Source organism: Ascaphus truei, chromosome 2, assembly GCF_040206685.1.
Source record: "Ascaphus truei isolate aAscTru1 chromosome 2, aAscTru1.hap1, whole genome shotgun sequence".
In the NCBI taxonomy this organism is placed as follows: domain Eukaryota; kingdom Metazoa; phylum Chordata; class Amphibia; order Anura; family Ascaphidae; genus Ascaphus; species Ascaphus truei.
In genome coordinates this window covers 276658032-276680102 of record NC_134484.1, presented here as the reverse complement: position 1 = coordinate 276680102, position 22071 = coordinate 276658032, and the positions used below count along the sequence as shown (strand labels likewise).

The 22071-nt window shown below is 43.3% G+C and overlaps 1 protein-coding gene across 7 annotated transcripts in view; it reads right to left on the bottom strand.

Annotated features, from left to right (window-relative positions):
* The window catches only part of LOC142487267 (triple functional domain protein), a 419339-nt gene that overhangs the window by 187591 nt on the left and 209677 nt on the right, over positions 1–22071 (bottom strand). For 5 of the 7 annotated variants that reach the window (XM_075586263.1, XM_075586256.1, XM_075586259.1 and 2 more), the window contains exons 3-5: positions 20785–20899; positions 2011–2203; positions 440–970 (exon numbers count right to left, since the gene is read on the bottom strand). In XM_075586263.1, coding sequence (XP_075442378.1) covers positions 440–970; positions 2011–2203; positions 20785–20899 — 839 coding nt within the window. The remainder of the gene's footprint in view (positions 1–439; positions 971–2010; positions 2204–20784; positions 20900–22071) is intronic. The other 2 variants (XM_075586257.1, XM_075586260.1) reach the window with 1 other exon arrangement.

Here is a 22071-nt window from a genome sequence, read left to right as displayed (position 1 = left end):
AGGTAACATTCACAGGCTTTTGACAAGGATTTATATTTCTCTATGGCTAAGAAACAAATTTACATTTTTACTTTGTCCCTTGACTGCACTGAGTAGTCACTACCTTTGGCAGAGAAAAGGATACAAGGATATATATAAACTCATGCTAAGTTTCCATATGCCATTCTCACTGCGTTATGTTACATCAAAACAGCTTAAAAGCCCTTTCAAAGTGCAGCACCTTGCTATTGAATTGTAAACTATAATGCATTATCTCCTAACATGGAAAAAAAACAATATTAAACACTAGATAATTTTAATATTCAACAAAACATACATATTTTGTCAAAATAAACTTAAGGTGTTCCCTCAAATCACATTTTCTGCTTTAATGCTATATTGTTACTGGAAGAAATCCATCTAGTATGAATAATAAATACTCCATTTTAATTGTTGTTACCTTCTCAGCATCCTGCTCAAACAGCCTGAGTTGAAAGCACTGGTCCAGTTTCACCTTTCTCAAGTGCCACATTTGATGAAGATGTTGTCTTGTTGAGTGAAGCCTATCTAACATAGTGGACACTTTGGGTAGAAGATTTTGAAGATCAGCATTCCCAGAGGTAGAATTCTTTTTAGGGAAACTTTCACTGCTCTGTATCTGTTGAAGAAGTTTTTGTCCCTCTAAGTCAAGGTCTTCAATGGGTGCCTTTATGACCTTCTTCTTCATCTGTGAATGTTCCTCAATCATGTTGCGGGCCCCCTCTAAATCCTGAGGCAACTCCTTGTTTGCCAGCATCTCCTGCAACTCCTCCAGTCGAGATAGCATGTGAGTTGCATTGCTAATGAAGTCCTCAAATGCCACTCTGATTTCTATCCACTCTTCATGGTTATACTCTAAGCAACCCTCAAATTCAGGAGTAAGCTGTGTAGGGTCAACTACTTTGGTAAGGCCTTCTAAAGACACCATACTAGTCTGTAAAAGAAAAAAATGCTAAACAAAATTTTCATTGAAATGTCAACCCCCCAAAATGCTTTTTCATAATTAATAATTTTAGTGATCATACCAGAAACAAATATGTGCAAGATATAGCTCGTAAAAGCAAATGTCCAAAAGTTATTACAGCAGTGGTAACTATTGTTTAAAGGAAAATTTGCATGACTGACTGATTTTAATTTTGATTGGTGATGTCTAATATATTATTAAGATGAGTGATTCCAAGTCAATACACAATAGGATGGATATTTCTGAGAAGTCCTATGATCTAGGCCTCTTAAGCCTGGGTGTCAAAATATGACACAAATTTTGATGACCGGTGTGGCAGATGCATTATTTTTTTCACTAAGGTAAAAATGATACTAGTGGGTAGAGTAAGAGGCAGAGTTTGGAGGTTGCCGGTGCCCACATATGAAAATTATATGTATATAACAATTGCAAGCATGTACAACTTTGTGTGCCAGAAACATGTTAAAAGTGTCAGTCAACTTTTTCTTGCCATAAGACACAAGTACAAGTGGAGACAAACAATTCTTCATGCATTCATACGTAGGCTATAAATCTCACAAACACCATACATACAATAAGAAACCTGCTCCAAAGGTTAGAACATGAATAATGACATACCAACATTTACCACAAATGATTCTAGGTGAGAAATAGATGTTTTTTATTTAATGCCCTGTTTCAAATCGTTTCACAGTGTACATAACTCCTTTGTGTTTACCAAGAGGTATCAATCTGCTCCAAAATTCATTCATAGCTTAATTCGTATTAGGATAACGGTTTCCCTGGCATAACCATTCTCCCCTTACAAATGATTTAAAGATAGGTGTGCTAATATGTTTTATTGTTTGCTTACGTGATGTTAATAGAAGATATTTTTATTCAGTTTTGAGAAGAGTGCAGTGCTTTGTAAATGAGGATAAACAGAGTCCAGTAGCATGGATTGCTGCTTTAAAATAAAAAATATATTTTTGATAAAAATTTTATTTTTATTTTTTTAAAGACAACTAAAGAAAAAAAGAAAGACTTACCTCAAATTCAAACTTCGAGCTGCCAAAATTAGTCCTCTGTTTCTGCCAAAAGTTGTCTGGTTTGATAATTAGTGCAACATGAATACAACAGGGGAAGGATTCTTGTAAAATCTTCAACAAAGGTTTAATAGAGTCCCACTTAGATCCACGCATATCTACAATCACTGTGAACCCTCGCTTGCAAACCTCTTCACTGCAGGTGGAAAAGGGAAGGAGAAGAAAAAGAAAATTAACATTAAGCAAGAATAACCCTTGATCAGAACCTCTCCATGAAATACTATAATATAATATCAGTGATGAGTGCCATATTTACACAGTGATACCACATAGAAGCACATACTTGAACCAGTGGTCAAATTGTAGCATTGTAGTTTTCTTTGTAAACAAATTAGGGAAAAGAATTTCAAAACAACTGCTTGCCCTATAAATGGGGGGAGTATAGAAAAAAAATGCAATGATAAATTACAACGTAGTTGGAAATCTGTCTTGGACATGAAGCACTTTCTTCTTCCTACCTTTCTGCTATTAGTAGAAAAAAAGTGAAGGTTTTCATTAAATAGAAGTAGAGCAAGGAGGAGAGAAAATTAGGGGACCCGCTGCTCTACACAGCACATAACAGAATGTGAGTGTATAAATAAATAAGGCAGGACAGCAAATGGCAGTGCAAAGCTTTAGCACCTAACCGTGTAATATTTTGTCAAATACATGGTCATCATTTTCAGAATGATTCCTTCAAACTAGAATGGAAATGTATAAAACGCACCAAACGTCAAAAATGATCAAAATATTCGGGGCATTGCACATCTACGTGCACAGCCATTAGTGTACAGTCTTTCTTCAATTCATTTTCTGAATGTGTTAATTTCTATAATAGTAAGCCACACAGCGTCTTGTTTACTAGCCTTCTAGAATGCCAACTCATCCCTTGTGCGCTCCCAAACACAATAAAGACATTAATGCTCAAGAAAGTGTGGAAAATATTTCAGGAAGACCACACAAAATACACATTTTCTTCAATTAAAGACTGGGAATGTACCCAAGAGTAACCAGCAAAAAAACAAAAAACAGACTAATGCATAACCACTGCAAATAATTAGCAAAACAACGGTCACGTGGCACAAGGAATACCATTTAAAAAAACAAGTATCTTCAGCTGAACCTATTTCTATTCCCGTGTTGATTAATTTTTACCTAAAGTGCAGTTTATGGAAACACGGTTCACTGAATGGTAAATTGAGTCAGTGGTTTTCAGTCTTCAAAGAACTGCAGAACACTAACAATGTATTATGACTCAATGAAACCCTAGCATACCTAACGTATGCACCTAAAACTTGGAATGGTGTAATAAAAATAATTTGCATATCTTCATATCATAAATAATTTCTAACATTACACAATAACATGCTTTTAAATAAAGTTATAGCAACTACCTTATGCAAGACCCACAGTCTGAAAATCAAGTAGGCATTGGACAAACTTGTAGTTCATACATATTAACTTTATTAGAGGGAGCAAAAAAAGGTTATTACAATAACATGTTGAATGAAACAGAAGACTGCTAAATATAAATAACTACAAAAGCACTTTATGAACTTCCTCTAGCAACGTTTGTCTTAATACATGTAGTAAAATTGTGCAATTTGGAGATGGATGTATAAATTAAAGTTATAGAAATGCAAGAACATTTTTATTTAATTTTACCTGAAATATGAAAAACTCACTTGATAAATGACAGCCCCAGAAAAGTACAAGGGGTGAAGCCACTACAATTATAATACACACCAAGAGTAATACATATTTGCCATGTGGTGCCAGTTGGAGGAGACATGAGACACAATAAATGTAATCTTCTACATCATAAAACTAAACTAAAGTATGACAGATAAACGCAATTACCTACTGAATCTGTATTCAGTGATCTTTACCCTTTCTGTGCAGGAAGGTGAAAACATCAGTTTATTGTTCATGTTGCACTGTAATAGACATAAAACAACATAAACTAATACAGAGTCAGTTGAATAACTACAGTATGTACTACAAACGAAAAGTGGTGTGAAAAAGAAAGTACACCCTCTTTGAATTCTATGGTTTTACATATCAGGACATAATAACAATCATCTGTTCCTTAGCAGGTCTTAAAATTAGGTAAATACAACCTCAGATGATCAACAACACATGACATATTACACCGTGTCATGATTTATTTAATAAAAATAAAGCCAAAAATGAGAAGCCTTGTGTGAAAAACTAAGTACAGGTGAACCCCGTTATAGCGCGACCCGTTATAATGCGAAATCGGTTAGAACGCGGTTTTCACGTGGCTCCCGTTTAAAAAAAAATAAAAAAATTGCATTTTTTTTTGCACACTCTCGCTGCACACACTCCCAGCACTCACTGCACACTGCACACTCTCTCACTGCACACACTCTCACTGCACACACTCTCACTGCACACACTCTCACTGCACACACTCTCACTGCACACACTCTCACTGCACACACTCTCACTGCACACACTCTCACTGCACACACTCTCACTGCACACACTCTCACTGCACACACTCTCACTGCACACACTCTCACTGCACACACTCTCACTGCACACACTCTCACTGCACACACTCTCACTGCACACACTCTCACTGCACACTGCACACACTCTCACTGCACACTGCACACACGCTCACTGCACACACGCTCACTGCACACACGCTCACTGCACACGCTCACTGCACACGCTCACTGCACACGCTAACTGCACACTGCACACTGCACACGCTCTCACTGCTCACTGCACACACTCACTGCTCACACTCTCACTGCTCACTGCACACATTCTCACTGCTCACTGCACACACTCTCACTGCTCACTGCACACACTCTCACTGCTCACTGCACACACTCACTGCTCACTGCACACACTCTCACTGCTCACTGCACACACTCTCACTGCTCACTGCACACACTCTCACTGCACACTGCACACACTCTCACTGCACACTGCACACACTCTCACTGCACACACTCACTGCACACAGCACTCACAGCACACTCTCACAGCACTCACAACACTCTCACAGCACTCACAACACACTCTCACAGCACTCACAACACACTCTCACAGCACTCACAACACACTCTCACAGCACACTACACCACACCTCCCACTCCCCCTCCCTACCTTTGGTGTCGGCTGCTGAGATCGGAGTGGAGCTGGCATCAGGAGGAGGGGGGTGTCGGGAGGAGGGGGGGTGTCGGGAGGAGGGGGGTGTCGGGAGGAGGGGGGGGTGTCGGGACGAGGGGGAGGTGTCGGGAGGAGGGGGGGTGTCGGAAGGAGGGGGGTGTCGGAGGGGGGGTGAGTGAGGAGCAGGCTGGGACTCGGAGGGCCGCGTGGGCTATGCCGCGGAGAGCCGGTAGGTGTGAGCCTGGGGGGGGGGGGGAGGAAATGGATGCCGGTGGTGGGAGGTAAGGAGCAGGTTGCGGCTGGACTCGCCGTTGCTAGGGGACGTGTAGGGCTTCCGGCCACCTCTTCCTTCCCTCCTCACTCCCTCCCTCCCGATCAGGCGCGCAACGGGCATTTTTAAAAAAAATTAGCGCGACCCCTGTTCTAGCGCGGTCGGATTGAGTGGCCACCGAGGACCGCACTATAACGGGGTTTAGCTGTATATCTTATGATTCAATAGCTTGTAGAACCACCTTTAGCAGCAATAACTTGAAGTAATCGTTTTCTGTATGACTATCAGTCTCTCACATCGTTGTTGAGGAATTTTGGCCCACTCTTCTTTACAACGTTGCTTCAGTTCATTGAGGTTTGCGAGCATTTGTTTATACGCAGCTCTCTTAAGGTCCTGCCACAGCATTTCAATCGGGTTAAGGTCTGGACTTTGACTGGGCCATTGCAACACCTTGATTCTTTTCTTTTTCAGCCATTCTGTAGTAGATTTCCTGGTGTGCTGGGGATCATTGTCCTGTTGCATGACCCGATTTCGGCCAAGCTTTAGCTGTCAGACAGATGGCCTCACATTTGACTCTAGAAAACTTTGGCATACAGAGGAGTTCATGGTCGACTCAATGACTGCAAGGTTCCCAGGTCATGTGGCTGCAAAACAAGCCCAAATCATCACCACTCCACCACCGTGCTTGACAGTTGGCATGAGGTGTTTGTGCTGATATGCTGTGTTTGGTTTTCGCCACACACGGCGCTGTGCATTATGGCCAAACATCTCCACTTTGGTTCAGTCTGTCCAAAGGACATTGTTCCAGAAGTCTTGTGGTTTGTTCAGATGCAACTTTGCAAACCTAAGCTGTGCTGCCATGTTCTTTTTAGAGAGAAGAGGCTTTCTCCTGGCAACCCTTCCAAACAAACCATACTTGTTCAGTCTTTTTCTAATTGTACTGTCATGAACATTAACATTTAACATGCTAACTGAGGCCTGTAGAGCCTGAGATGTAACTCTTGGGTGTTTTGCAATTTCTCTGAGCATTGCACGGTCTGACCTTGGGGTGGATTTGCTGGGACGTCCACTCCTGGGAAGATTGGCAACTGTCTTGAATGTTTTCCACTTTTGAATAATCTTTCTCACTGTAGAATGATGGACTTTAAATTGTTTGGAAATGGCCTTATAACCCTTCCCAGATTGATGGGCAACAACAATTGCTTCTCTAAGATCATTGCTGAAGTCTTTCATCCTTGGCATTGTGTTAACACACACCTGAATGCTCCAGACCAGCAAACTGCTAAAACTTCGGCTTTTATAGAAGTGCTCAGACTTGCTGATGATCAATGAATCAAGGGCATTTGATTAGCAGCACCTGTCTGCTACATCGCATCTTAATTCCTATGGAAGCGGTAAGGCTGTACTTGGTTTTTCACACATAGCTTCTCCATTTTGGCTTTATTTTTGTTAAATAAATCATGACACGGTGTAATATGTCATGTGTTGTTGTTCATCTGAGGTTGTATTTACCTAATTTTAAGACCTGCTAAGGAACAGATGATTGTTATTATGTCCTGATATGTAAAACCATAGAATTAAAAGAGGGTGTACTTTCTTTTTCACCGCCCTGTATATATGGCCAGGTTTCCCCTTAGTCCACCTCACATCCGCTGCGTGTGGGAGCGCGCCGGTAGTATAGGAAGGGCTGCGGACAATTGCGGCGGGATCGCCGGTGGCTCCGGCTGCTCCCTTTGCAGGGCACTGCCATTTTGTAATTGATTTTGCATGCGCAAAACTCGCACATGCGCAGTAGGACCGCATGAGAAAGGCTCTGCAGGAACTACAAGCCCCAGAAGGCCTTGGGCGGCCGGATAACACAGAGTGGCTTAGCCAATAGGGCTGCTGCATTTGTGATAAAGGGAGAGGGGCTGTTTAGCGCGAGGGAGCTCGCGCTGTCAGTTAGTCAGTTACGCAGTGAGTCAGTTGTAAGCAGGATAGCAAGGGGATGGGTAATGTCCAGGGAGAAGTGCTCCACTGGACTAGATCAGAACATCCCCATAGGTCCCAGCTAGACTCCATCACTACTAGCTTGTGTGCTGTAGGGATGGCCCTTAGACAGGGATGCTTCCCGTAGCAATATAGTGTTAGTCAGCATATGTGCTACGGATGCACGCGGTGTGCGCTGCCTGCGTCTGGGACCAGACCAGGCGATCAAACCAGAGACTATCCTAAGGTGGGACCCTCCAACCGGATACCACCCCACGCGGAGGTGGATCTTCGGTGGACAGACTGATCGGTTGTTTGTTAGTACCCAGTGACACCCAGGGGCTGGTGTGCCCGGGCAGGTATATCTACAAGTGTACCAACAATACACAAGGGCAGCGCTGTCACACACTTGGGGTGGGATTGGCTATTGTGGCCAGGACACTAAGACACTGGTGCTCCTGCACCCAATTACTGTGGGGGGATATGCCACGGGTCGGTATATCTATATATATATTGTATTGTTATATTGTATTGTTCCTGTTATAAGTTACTGTCCAGTAAATACTGGTACATATACCCTTGTGGGCAATTACTGACTGTATTGTCTTGGGAGGGGCTATCCCACGGTGTGAGGATCCTTCCCAGCTGGAGGCGCTGTTAGTATATTCATTATAGACACCCCAGGCTCCCAGTGGCGGAGGACCAGGGTTCCTGTTTGCCACTCAGGTAATAGCAGCACACGTGGTCACCCTAGACACGGGGGTGGGGGGAAGGGGGCTATATATATATATCAAATAAAAAGATCACTTGTGAGCACATTCACGTTTTAGACAGATAAGGGTTCCATGTAAAAATGGATTTCAGGCAAAGGTGACACGGTGTGCTCATTTGCATGTTATTTCCCAGAATCCTTTGCTACAGTGGAAGCACTGTATGCTATATGATAATGGTGAAAGGCAGGGTTGTAGACCTAAGACATATGAATGTGCTAACAAGTGATTTTTTTATTTGCTATATGCTATACGGTGGAGGTTTCTTGTTGCCTTTTTCATCCACCATAACTAAGTGTGTGTGTGTGTGTGTGTGTGTGTGTGTGTGTGTGTGTGTGTGTGTGTGTGTGTGTGTGTGTGTGTGTGTGTGTGTGTGTGTTGTGACAAACGGCTTACTCCGGGGCTCCGTCGTTTGTCCGGGACTGTTTAGAACACGGTCTTTTAGGGTAGGTTAAATGATGAGGCGTCACGTACTGTTCCTTTAAACAGGCTATGCCTGGTTTATTCAGTCCCAGGCACTGAGACTGCCACAGTGCATACAACAGAAAACAGATCAAAAACAAAAGCTGCTCACCTGAGCGATAACTTAACTTAGATATCCCTGACTCAGGGTTGGAAGTGGCTTTTCCACTTCCAACATCAAAACACGGTACTTTTGCAGTCTTACACAAATGAACAGAAAGATTGAACCTGTTTGGGGAAGAGGCTTCTCCCCTCTGTAGTTCAGCAGCCTTCCAGCCTCCTGGCTCTTGTGGGGAGAGCAGAGCAAACAGGAAATCAGTCTTTCATACCTGATTCCTAATTAGCATGACAGGTGACAGAAATCAGGCAGCAGACAAACTCTGGTCTGGATCTCTCATCCCTCAGTTCCAGCGCTTGCCAAACTGTGGGATGGAGTGTATGTATTATAAGGCTGCACTCCCAGGCCAAACAGGATAGAAACTGTCTAGTATCCTGGGAGCCCTATATACGGAATTTATTACCATCCCCTGGTTTCTGTCACATATCCTCCCCCCCAGCTCAGACCTCGAGGGATGAGCGACCATGGATATTAGGGAGTGCATCCTTGACAACCCGTCAGCATTGCCATGTTTGTGCCCTGACCTGTGTTCCACAGAAAATTTAAAGGGTTGTAGGCTTAGGAACCACCTGGTCACTCTAGCATTCTTTTCCCTGTTTTGACACATCCAGGTAAGGGGTGCATGATCTGTGACCAACCGGAATTTTCTCCCCAACAGGTAGTATTTGAGCGTCTCTACAGCCCACTTTATTGCGAGACACTCTTTCTCTACTATGGAGTAATTTTTCTCCTGGGGATTTAGTTTCCTACTTAAATAAAGGATGGGGTGCTCCTCACCTTGAGACTCCTGGGAGAGTACCGCCCCCAGCCCTACCTCAGATGCGTCGGTTTGGACTACGAACTCTTTGGAGAAGTCAGGTGTGACCAACACTGGTTGGGCACAGAGAGCTTCTTTCAGGCTTCTAAAGGCCTGTTCGGTTTCGGGGGACCACTTTACCATTAGCGGTCCTCTTGCTTTTGTGAGGTCAGTTAGTGGGGTTGCCTTAGTTGCAAAATTGGGAATAAACCTTCTATAGTACCCAATTAACCCCCAAAAGGTCCTTACTTGTTTTTTTGTAACTGGCCTTGGCCAATTTTGTATCGCCTCCACTTTGAGTGTTTGGGGTTTGAGTAAACCTCTGCCAATAGAATATCCCAGATACTTGGCCTCCTCCAGACCAATAGTGCATTTAGCGGGGTTAGCAGTTAGTCCAGCAGACCGGACTGCGTCAAGCACAGCTTGGACCTTTGGAAGGTGGGATTGCCAATCTTCACTATGGATTACCACATCATCCAGGTAGGCGGCAGCGTACCGAGCATGTGGTTTTAAAATTTTATCCATCATTCTTTGGAATGTGGCGGGAGCTCCATGTAAGCCAAAAGGCAACACCTTATACTGAAAGAGGCCGTCTGGGGTTGAGAAGGCTGTCTTTTCTTTTGCCCTTTCTGTGAGGGGAACCTGCCAGTACCCTTTTGTTAGGTCTAGGGTTGTGAGATATCGGGCTTTGCCCAGTCTCTCTACAAGTTCATCTACCCTGGGCATAGGATAAGTATCAAATTTTGACACCGCGTTTAGTTTCCGGTAGTCATTACAAAACCTTGTTGTACCATCTGGCTTTGGGACTAAGACTATAGGGCTGTTCCACCCACTTTGGGATTCCTCAATTACACCTAGTTTTAGCATTTTTTTAACCTCTAAACTTATAGCCTTTCTTTTGGCCTCTGGGATTCGATACGGTTTAAGGTTAACTCGGACCCCCGGTTCAGAGACTAGGTCATGTTCAATTACGCTAGTTCTACCTGGCCGTGTAGAGAAGATTTCTTTGTTTCTTCTCACTAAATTCTGAACCTCTCGTTTCTGATGAACAGACAGGGTTTCAGCTATGCTAACCTCTGGGTCAGTTTCTTGATTCTCTGACGGACCTGGGGGTACTAGGGTTAACAAGACTTCTCTATCTTTCCAGGGCTTGAGTAGGTTTATATGGTAAATTTGCTCAGGTTTCCTCCTACCTGGCTGTCTTACCTTATAATTTACTTCTCCCACTCTTTCCAAGACCTCATATGGCCCATGCCATTTAGCAAGGAATTTACTCTCCACGGTGGGAACCAGAACTAGTACCCTATCACCTGGAAAAAAAATTCTGACCCTAGCACCCTTATTATACGTATTCCTCTGTGCTTCTTGAGCTTTCTCCATGTGTTCCCTCACTATGGGTAGGACTGCAGCAATGCGGTCCTGCATCTGGGCAACATGCTCTATTACACTTCTGTAAGGGGTAACCTCGTGTTCCCAAGTCTCTTTGGCTATATCCAGTAAGCCCCTTGGGTGTCGGCCATACAATAGTTCAAACGGGGAGAAGCCTGTGGATGATTGGGGAACTTCCCTAATGGCAAATAACAGGTACGGTAACAAACAATCCCAGTTTTTCCCATCTTTATCAACCGCCCGCCGTAACATGCTCTTTAAGGTTTTATTGAACCTTTCCACTAAACCATCTGTTTGTGGATGATAGACTGAGGTTCTGAGATGCTTGATTTTTAGGAGTTTACATAGCTCTTTTGTTACTTGGGACATAAATGGTGTTCCCTGGTCAGATAGAATCTCTTTAGGAATCCCGACCCGGGAAAACAGAACTACTAACTCTTTTGCTATGTTTTTAGCTGAGGTGCTACGTAGGGGAACTGCCTCCGGATATCGGGTGGCATAATCTAATATTACCAATATATGCTGATGTCCCCTAGCAGACTTTATTAGGGGTCCTACTAGATCCATAGCAATCCGGTCAAATGGTACCTCTATTATGGGAAGGGGTACCAATGGGCTGCGGTACGCCTTGAACGGGGCGGTGATCTGACATTCTGGGCATGAGGAACAATAATTCGTAATTTCTGCCAGAACCCCAGGCCAATAGAAGCTTCGGAGAACCTTTTCTTTTGTCTTTTCCACCCCTAGGTGTCCCCCCAATGGATGACTATGTGCGAGGTGTAATACTACGTTACGGAATGTCCGTGGTACCAACAATTGTTTAGTTGTAACTGATTTCCTTTTATCAACCCGATATACTAGGTCGTTCTCTACCTCGAAGTAGGGGTAAGCAAGTGACCTATCTGGTTGGCCAGGAGTACTATTCTGGTCCCGTATATTTCCCCTTGCTACCGCTAATGTGGGGTCCTCCCACTGGGCCTTCTTAAAACTCCCAGGACTGACCTCTAGGTCAGCGAGGGTCTTATCCGGTTCTGGGGTGGTAAGTGTCTGCTCAACATCTTGATTTGGGGTATTCCCTACCAAAGTAGTGATGGGGAAGGGAATTTTACAGCACTCCTCCTTTTCCCCCTTCTTATTTGGGCCCTCGTCAACCTCCATTTCTGAAAAAGGGAAAGGATTTGTTTCTTCTAATACTTCGTTATGGTCCGCTATTGAACTCTGGGCGCTATTCTGAGCGGGGGACCACATTTGTAGAAAATGGGGAAAGTCGGTCCCTATTAACACATCATGTGCCAGTTTGGGTACAATACCCACCTTGAAATCTAAAGAACCAAACTCTGTTTCAAAAAAAAACATCAACAGTGGAATATTCATGATTATCCCCATGTATACAACAAATTGCCACTCTTTGTGAACTGTTTCCCTGTTTCTTCTTAATGGGCAAGAGGTATTCGGACACTAGTGTGACCATGCTCCCAGAGTCAAGAAGTGCCCGAACCCTCTTACCATTAACCTTTACAAATGCCCACAGATGGTTCTTCAAGGGGTCCTCTGGGCTAGGGCCCATACATTGGGACAACAGCGAATAAGGTTCCACGCTGTTGCATTGCATGGGCTCATCATTTAGTGGGCAGATTTTTGCTGTGTGGCCCCTCTCATGACAATTTACACATTTAGGTACATAGTCTGTGTCCCACTTAGAGCCTTTTCCCGGCTCCCCATGTTGGCTATTGCCCTTAGTGTGCGAACCACTGTTGCTGGTGCTGCGTGAAGGTGGTCGCCGCTCTTCAGCGCCCCTTAACCCCGGTACCCTTTTACCGTCTCTGGAAGAGTCCTGGAACCTCGGGTAGTGGGGTTGCTCCACGACTGTGGGTTGCGGGTGCTCTTCTGCTGCATTGTACCTTTCTACGAGGGCCACAAGCTCATCCGCATTGTGGGGGTCACTCCGACTGACCCAACGGCGTAAGGCAGAGGGAAGTTTCCTCAAGAACTGGTCCATGACCAACCGTTCCACGATGTGGCTGGCTGAGTTGATCTCGGGTTGTAGCCACTTCCGGGCGAGGTGGATGAGGTCATACATCTGGCTTCGGGTGGCTTTATCCATCGTGAAGGACCATGCGTGAAACCTTTGGGCGCGAACAGCCGTGGTTACGCCGAGGCGGGCGAGGATCTCGAACTTCAATTTTGCATAGACGTTAGCTTCGGCTGGCTCTAGATCAAAGTAAGCCTTCTGGGGTTCGCCGCTTAGGAAGGGTGCGATTAGACCAGCCCACTCAGCTTCTGGCCATCCCTCTCTCTGTGCCGTGCGTTCAAACGTGAGAAGATAGGCTTCCACATCATCCGAGGGTCCCATCTTCTGAAGGTAGTGGCTTGCCCTGGTCATTTTCGGAACTGGGGCTGCCGCTGCCAGTGGAAGGTTACTGATAGTCCCCCTCAGGATCTCGAGTTCCTGCTGTAAGCCCTGAGCGAACCGCTGTTGCTCCTCTCTCAGCAAGCGGTTTGTCTCTTGCTGGTTTGCATTCGCATTTTGCAGGGCTTCATTCGTCTGTTGCTGGTTTGCATTCGCCTGTTGCTGGTTTGCATTCGCCTGTTGCTGGTTTGCATTAATCTCTTGCTGGGCTATTAGCAGCTGTTGCTGGGCTGCATTCGTCTGCTGCTGGTTTGCATTAGTTTCTTGCTGGGCTATTAACAGCTGTTGCTGGGTTTCATTCGCGTCTTTCTGGGCAGCGACATTGCGTACCAGCGCACCCACCACGTCTTCCATCTTGTTTGCAGAGGATGAAAAAAAACTTTTTTTTTTTTTTTTTCTTTCAAAGTTCTTCAACCCGCAGACCCCCTAGTGCTCTGCCCGCATTCTCCACCATATGTGACAAACGGCTTACTCCGGGGCTCCGTCGTTTGTCCGGGACTGTTTAGAACACGGTCTTTTAGGGTAGGTTAAATGATGAGGCGTCACGTACTGTTCCTTTAAACAGGCTATGCCTGGTTTATTCAGTCCCAGGCACTGAGACTGCCACAGTGCATACAACAGAAAACAGATCAAAAACAAAAGCTGCTCACCTGAGCGATAACTTAACTTAGATATCCCTGACTCAGGGTTGGAAGTGGCTTTTCCACTTCCAACATCAAAACACGGTACTTTTGCAGTCTTACACAAATGAACAGAAAGATTGAACCTGTTTGGGGAAGAGGCTTCTCCCCTCTGTAGTTCAGCAGCCTTCCAGCCTCCTGGCTCTTGTGGGGAGAGCAGAGCAAACAGGAAATCAGTCTTTCATACCTGATTCCTAATTAGCATGACAGGTGACAGAAATCAGGCAGCAGACAAACTCTGGTCTGGATCTCTCATCCCTCAGTTCCAGCGCTTGCCAAACTGTGGGATGGAGTGTATGTATTATAAGGCTGCACTCCCAGGCCAAACAGGATAGAAACTGTCTAGTATCCTGGGAGCCCTATATACGGAATTTATTACCATCCCCTGGTTTCTGTCAAAGTGTATAAAAAGAAAAAGTATACGGTGCGCAAAACTGATTTAAAATAGTGTTGCAACTGCCACAATGTAATGGGTGTACACCACCCAAAGAAAATACAAAGTACAAAAAAACACAAAATGTGCAAATCAGAGACACAGGTGCATAGATATACAACACCTGAAGGATAAATACGTCATCAAGTCCTATATTCGACTTCCATAACGAGATGTACCTATCTAAAAAGGTACCAATATGGTGAAGTACATTTATAAATAAAATAATTGCGCAAGCAACAGAGGCTTCTTACAATGTAGCAGAAATAACAGGCATATCAGTAAAAATGCTTTTAGATCGCTGCATCAAAGGGGCTGATAATCTCAGATAGATGTATAGCCACCAAGAGTAGCCACTCTGGTTCCTATTGCATATCCACCTGTGGCCAGAGTGGCCACTCTTGGTGGCTATACATCTATCATTGGAAAATAGTTGGCCATTTTTCTATACATTGGTTCATCTGAACGCTGCACGTCTACTATGGAATGTGATAGTACAATTGTAGTCTTCTGTACTCAGAAAGTGTCTGTATTCTATTAGTTTGTACTACTACTTATGTATTTTTCCCACCATGTACATAGCACTTCAACTCCCTTTCACGTTTCCTGTAACTGCTGTTAAGTCTCTCACATCGGTTTTGAGGAATTTTGGACCATTACTCCTCACAGAACTGCTTCAACTCTGTGACATTTGAGGGCTTCGTTGCTTGGACAGCTCGCTTCAGGTCCTGCAACAACATTTAGATGGGGTTTAGGTCCAGACTTTGACTAGGCTTTCTAAAACACAGATCTTCTTCTTCTGCAGCCATTCTTTTGTAGATCTGCTGGTATGTTTAGGATCATTGTCTTGCAGCATGACCCACTTTAGTTTCATCTTCAGCTCATGGACGGATGGAATGATATTCTCCTCTAGAATCTTCTGATACAATGCAGAATTCATGGTGGTCTCAATGATGGCATGCCATCCAGGTCATGAGACAGCAAAGCAGCCCCAAACTATCACACTCCCACCACCATGCATGACGGTTGGGATGAGGTTCTTCTGTTTGAAGTTTGGTTTTCGCCCAAACATAAGCTTTCTCATTGAGAATAAAACGTTGTAACATTGACACGTCTGTCCAGAGAACATTGTTCCAGAAGTCTTATGGGTCATCTCTTGTGTTCTTTGGCAAACTTCAGATGGGCAGCAATGTTCTTTTTAGAGAGTAGTGGTTTCCTCCTGGCTATCCTTCCATGAACACCATTCTTGTTAAGTGTTTTTCTGATAGTTGAGTCATGAGCACTAATATTAGCCAAGGCGAGAGTGGCCTACAGATCCTTGGATGTTACTCGGGGGGGTTCTTTGTGACTTCCTGGATGATTTGCCAGTTTGTTCTTGGAGAAATTTTGGTAAGATGACCGCTCTTGAGTAGAGTGACTGTGGTCTTCAACTTTCTCCATTTGTCTGACAGTACATTGGTGGAGCCCCAAATTCTTAGAAATGGTTTTGTAACCCTTTCTAGACTTATGAGCTTCAATAACTGCTTTTCTGAGGTCCTCTGAGATTTGTTTTGATTGTGGCATGGCGTATTTCCACACACCTGTATGGTGAAGACCAAACTCACAAAGTTTCTGATCTTTATATGGGTGGGGCCAAACTCACACCTGAAGATCTATGTAATTATTTAAACACCCAATTGTAATTATCCCCTTTAAAGCTGCAGTTCTAGCTGCCGTTTTTAAAAAAATATATATATATATATATATAGTGGCCCATTCAATATGTGCATCAATTCAATCTGCATACTGACAATTGATTAGCTAAGCTGCAGATCAATCCGTTCTCCTGTAATCGATCGCTTGCGCGGGTTATTTAATTCAGTTCTTGCAACGCATTCTGGGCAATGTAGTCCTGGAATATGATTGACTGGGCAGTTACTAGATACAATTGGTGCACTGCTAGAGAGAGGGCGGGGCTCAAGAGCCAGAGCCTATCAGAAGGGGACAATAGAAACATTAAAAATGTCTTTAAAACATTTTTTTTTTTTTTTTTAAAGGCTACAAGTATTTTCTCATAGTACAAAACTGATTTATTACAAACACACATGTAGGATATTGCTTGAACTGCTGCTTTAATTTAGCTGATAAAACCAGGCTTTCACTTACTTTTACACATACCCTGAATCTTAATTGCTCAGTGTTTGTCTAATTCATACATAATTTTGTTTCAAAAACATGGAATTGGTTAATATAAACCTTATTGGAAATTTAAGAAAACACTGGTTTTGATTCAAGAAGGTTATCATGGAACTATGGAATTTTCGTCATTATCATTGTGGTTCACAAACCTTTTCATACCACTGTTAATCCACAGCGGTGAGCGTTGGATAATCCTTTCCGAGAGAGAGCGGGGGTGGGGGGGAGAGCGCGGGGGTGGGGGGGAGAGAGCGTGGGTGGGGGGGGGAGAGCGTGGGTGGGGGAGAGAGAGTGTGGGGGAGAGAGAGTGTGGGAGATTACACATTATATATATATATATATATATATATATATATATATATATATATATATATATATAATAGAAGGTAATAACTTTTGGTGTTATCAATTGCTGCTTCTTGTGGGAGGGAACCCGTCGCCTCAAATGTGAAAACCTATATAATAGAAGACAGAAGCGCAAAAGCCAAACACCTTAAAATATAACAAATGTAACCCCATTTGGGATTACTAAGGCCTTTAGGGGTTAACTGTGTAGGCTCACACAGAGTAAAGCCCCTTCCCATGGTGCTGGGGTGATTATGCAGACGTTAAGTCCCACCCCCTTCTGCCTGGATATTGACATAATGCTAGGCTATAAATAGAAGGGGGAAGAACTGGAAGGGAGTTCCCTGGAGGAGTTGAAGAAGATGGATCTCAATGTGAATAGTTAAGTTAGCCCCTTATGTATACTATAGGTTCCCCATCCCCTTTATTGTTTTCAGTTAGGGAAAATACCCTGTTTATCTAGAGTCTCTCCAGTAGTGTCTGGTATTACTCCCAAGATATATTGAAAGACACACTATGCCCAGAGGGACGTCATCAGCCGCAGCCCCTACGCATAGTTGGACTAGCCCCACCGGAGGGTCCGTTGCGGGCTCTCAGCCGGAAGGCCACATAGTGGTAGCCGACTCTAAAATGAGGAGGCTGAACATAGAGGGAGTAGTGTTAGGCCCTTCAGTGTCGGGATGTATATTGAACACTACCCGCTGCAGAGCAAAGGGACTCTATAAGGGGCCTAGTAAATATAAAGCCTCCACGACTTCCTAGTGCGCCAAGATGGGGGCAGCTAGGGATGCAGCGCACACAGCATAGGACATTCAGTCTTTGACTGAGCCACTGATTGAGCCACCTGTGCTGAAGCAGGGATATCCTGAAAACCTGACCCGTTGGTGGCTCGAGAACTGCAGTTGGCTATCCCTGAGCTACATTTTAAGATTCTCGCCATTGAGTACATTATATACTTTTTTGCTCTTCATTTCACTCCTGTATTGTTCTAAAAAAATTTTTTAGGTGTTTGTCTTTTTGCGCTTCTGTCTTCAATTAAATAGGTTTTCACATTTGAGGCCACACAGAGATTTCCTCCTACAATAATCTGCATTTGATAACACCAATAGTTATTTTAACTTTTTCCCTCCACACCTTTACCACTGAAGCGCATCCCAGATTTGTATTATTTGTTTTATACATATGTATGTCCCAATTAAGAATTTGAGACGCGGACCTCAACTACCTGCCTCTAATGACATTAAACTCCCTGTTAACACCAACAGAGAAAACCTGCTGTGATAAACCATCTTCTATTAGCTAAGTAACAAAGGCCATGGGAGCAGAGACAGCAAAAACTGCCATTTATACTAGCTTCATTTTATTTTCTCGACAAAACAAGGAATGGGTGTTTTTGCAATACTCAATTACTGTTAAGTACCTTAATGTTAATTTTCAGATTCTTAGTTACAAACACAGTCACACTTACCAACCATCATGGTTAAGCACTGCAAACTAACGCACTTACTTCTTCACCTAAGATACCTCTTAGATTGTCAACTCACCAGGAAAGGGACTTCTTTCTTTCCTATTCTCTAAATCAGCGGTGCGCAAACTTGGGGGCGGCCCCCCCAGGGGGGGCGAGATTTGCAGAGGTCCCTTGCTCTTCCTTAAGGCATTTAAATTAAATGCTGGGGGACTGCGCGATGCCTCTGCAACCTCTACTTACCGAGGTACAGCCGGCTTCTGGACACGTGACCATGGCAATGCGGTGTCAAATGACGCCATGGGGTCATGTGACGTCACACGACCCCGCAGAGGTAAGGAGTGGGCAGACCGGCAGAGCTGGTAGGGGGGCGCAGCATAAAAACTTTGCGCACCCCTGCTCTAAATGTATATGTTTGTTGCACTTATTGTATTCTAATTCCCTGTATGGTCTCTCTTGTGCAGTGCTGCATACAGTGTTGGCGAGATATATATAGAGATATATATAGATATATATATAGATATATATATATATATATATATATTTTGACAAAAACCCTCCACAGCAAAGCAAATATGCAAATGTAAATACAACTGTATGCTCATCTGCTTGTCTTAGGCAGGTCTGCAACCCCGCCTTTCACCATTATCACCCAGCACTTCCACTGCAGCAAGGGATTCTGGGGAATGACATGAAGATGAGCACACAGTGCCACTTTTTGCTTCAAAAACCATTTTTAACATGGTTCCCTATAGGCTTAAGCTTGCTGCATGGTCACAGCTTTGAGCACAGCCAGGGTTAAGGTGCATACCCAGAAAACCCACCCACAGACAGCTGTTTCGACCTTAATGGGTCTCATCAGTGTGGGGTTCATTAACTGGGTATGCAAAGAAGCTTCTGGCAATGAGCTTCTGTGCTCATTTCCATGTCATTCCCCAGAATCCCTTGCTGCAGTGGAAGTGCTGTGTGATAATGGTGAAAGGCGGGGTTGCAGACCTGCCTAAGACATGCAGATGAGCATACAGTTGTATTTACATTTATTGATATATATATATATATATATATATATATATATATATATATATATAAGCTGTGTGTGAAAAACTAAGTACACCCTTACCGCTTCAATAGGAATTAAGATGGTAAGTAACAGACAAGTGCTGCTAATCAAATACCCTTGATTAATTGATCATCAGCAAGTGTGACTACTTCTATAAAAGCCGAAGTTTTAGCAGTTTGCTGGTCTGGAGCATTCAGGTGTTAACACAATGCCAAGGAGGAAAGACATCAGCAATGATTTTAGAGAAGCAATTGTTGCTGCCCATCAATCTGGGAAGGGTTATAAGGCCATTATATATATATATATATATATTAAGGTTATGGTGGGTAAAAAAAAGTGACAAAAACCCTCCACAGTAAAGCATTTGCATGTCTTAGACAGGTCTGCAACCCCGTCTTTCCCCATTATCGCCCAGCATACAGCGCTTCCACTGAGCAAGGGATTCTGGGAAATGACATGCAAATGAACAAACAGCAATATTTACAGTTGCTATATATACACATATATATATACACACACACACACACACACACACACACACATATATATATATATACACACACACACACACACACACACACACACACACACACACACAGCCGCTTTATACATTAGGGCCTACAATATTTCACTTGAAAAAATACAATATTTCACTTGAAAAAATACCTAAACAAAAAAAAAAATCACAAAATAAGAGAAAACAGCATATTTTAATTTAAAATGCCTTCGAAGTGTCGATACCTTTAAGTATCGATGCCAAATATCACTAGTATCGAAAGAAACAAGCAAATGATGAAATTAGCATAAAAATTAATACAAATATCGGACACACAGGCCTCTAGAATACATTAACTTTTGCTTTAAGGCATAGTTGACGCATGCTACCCCACCTCCACTCAAAACCTATAAAAACGAGCTATAAATTAAATTGTAATCCATGGACATATTCACTGATCACAAAGCCTGTGGAAAATTATTCATGTATGACTCATGTTTCTCTGAACAAGGTGTTGCACATTTCACATCTGAAATGATTAACAGTGACAGTTCAGCTGTAAAAAACAAAACAAAAAAAAAACTCCAACACTTTGCAAAACAAGAATCACTTACACAACATAAAATGCAAGGTCACCTGCTTAATAAACAGGAATCGTTTCCATGTACGCAAAAGAAAGATAGTGCATCATACAATAAACCATCAGAACAAACATCCCAGGGTGAGAAATCAAAACTCCCGCCAGAGCCATACCTAGGAATAATGGCCAGATATGAGATGAGTCTTCTAAGATCCTCTTGCCGTATTCTTTCATGATTGCTGCGAGCTGGGAAGGTTAAAACAGGACCACCTCTTTTATCTCTGCCACCTGAGAAACAAACAAAACAATCAATAAAACCCAGCGTACTCTAGATAAACTAAAGATAACAAAATGAAGATGTTCTATACCAGAGGAGGCCACGTCCAGCCCTCCATGGCCACCTACAGGTCAGGTTTTCAGGCTGCTTCAGCACAAGTGGCTCAATCAGAGGCTCAGTCTTCGACTGCATCACCCGTGCTGAAGCTGGGATATCCTGAAATCCTGAACTGGTTGGTGGCCCTTGAGGACTGGAATTGGCCACCCCTGTTCTATAAAAACTGCAAAGCACTTATAATTATGTCAAACTCATTATTGTGAGGGATGTGAAACCTTTAATTTAGCGCTGGTCCTCACGTATTTGTATTGTGCAGTGCAATATTGAAAGTATAAAGATAGAAAAAAACCAGTGCAAAGTATCAGGCAGTATTCTTTGTTATTTAGACGTTTCATATACCAATAAACATTAGCAGACAGAAGAGCCCTATACCAGAAATCAGTGGGGGTTTTTTATCCCCTTGATGGTGAGGTAAGGGATATATTCCACTTTTAAATGTGAAATAATCTTCTTTAACACACCTTCACCCTTCTAGATTACAAAGTGCAGTTGATGTTAATAGTGCTCCTATACTGGAACAACGCACACTTCTATGTTGCAAATTGACAGGATTCAAGGCTCCAGGATTCCAGGTAAAAATGGATTTCAGGCAAAAGGTGCCATATTTTGTGCTCATTTGCATGTCATTTCCCAGAATCCCTTGCTGAAGTGGAAGCACTGTATGCTAGGTGAAGATGGTGAAAGACAGGGTTACAGACCTGTCTATGACATGTGAATGTGCTCACAAGTGAAAGATATAATATATAATTATTATAAATATTACGAGAGAGAGAGAGAGAGAGAGAGAGAGAGAGAGAGAGAGAGAGAGAGAGAGAGAGAGAGAGAGAGAGAGAGAGAGAGAGAGAGAGATTTTTTGTGTAGGGTCTTAGGAGTAGGGACATTTTTTTTGTGTACTCTTTAAGCAGTTGTGCGTGTGTTAATTGGAAATGCACTATAAAGAGAGCATTTTCGGATGGGAACTCCATGCTGTAAAATGGTTTATCCAAAACTCAATTTTTCAGCCAGGCTGCTATGTATGTCTCCTGATAAGGGCCACCATTAGGACATTAGGAGAAATGGGAGGGGG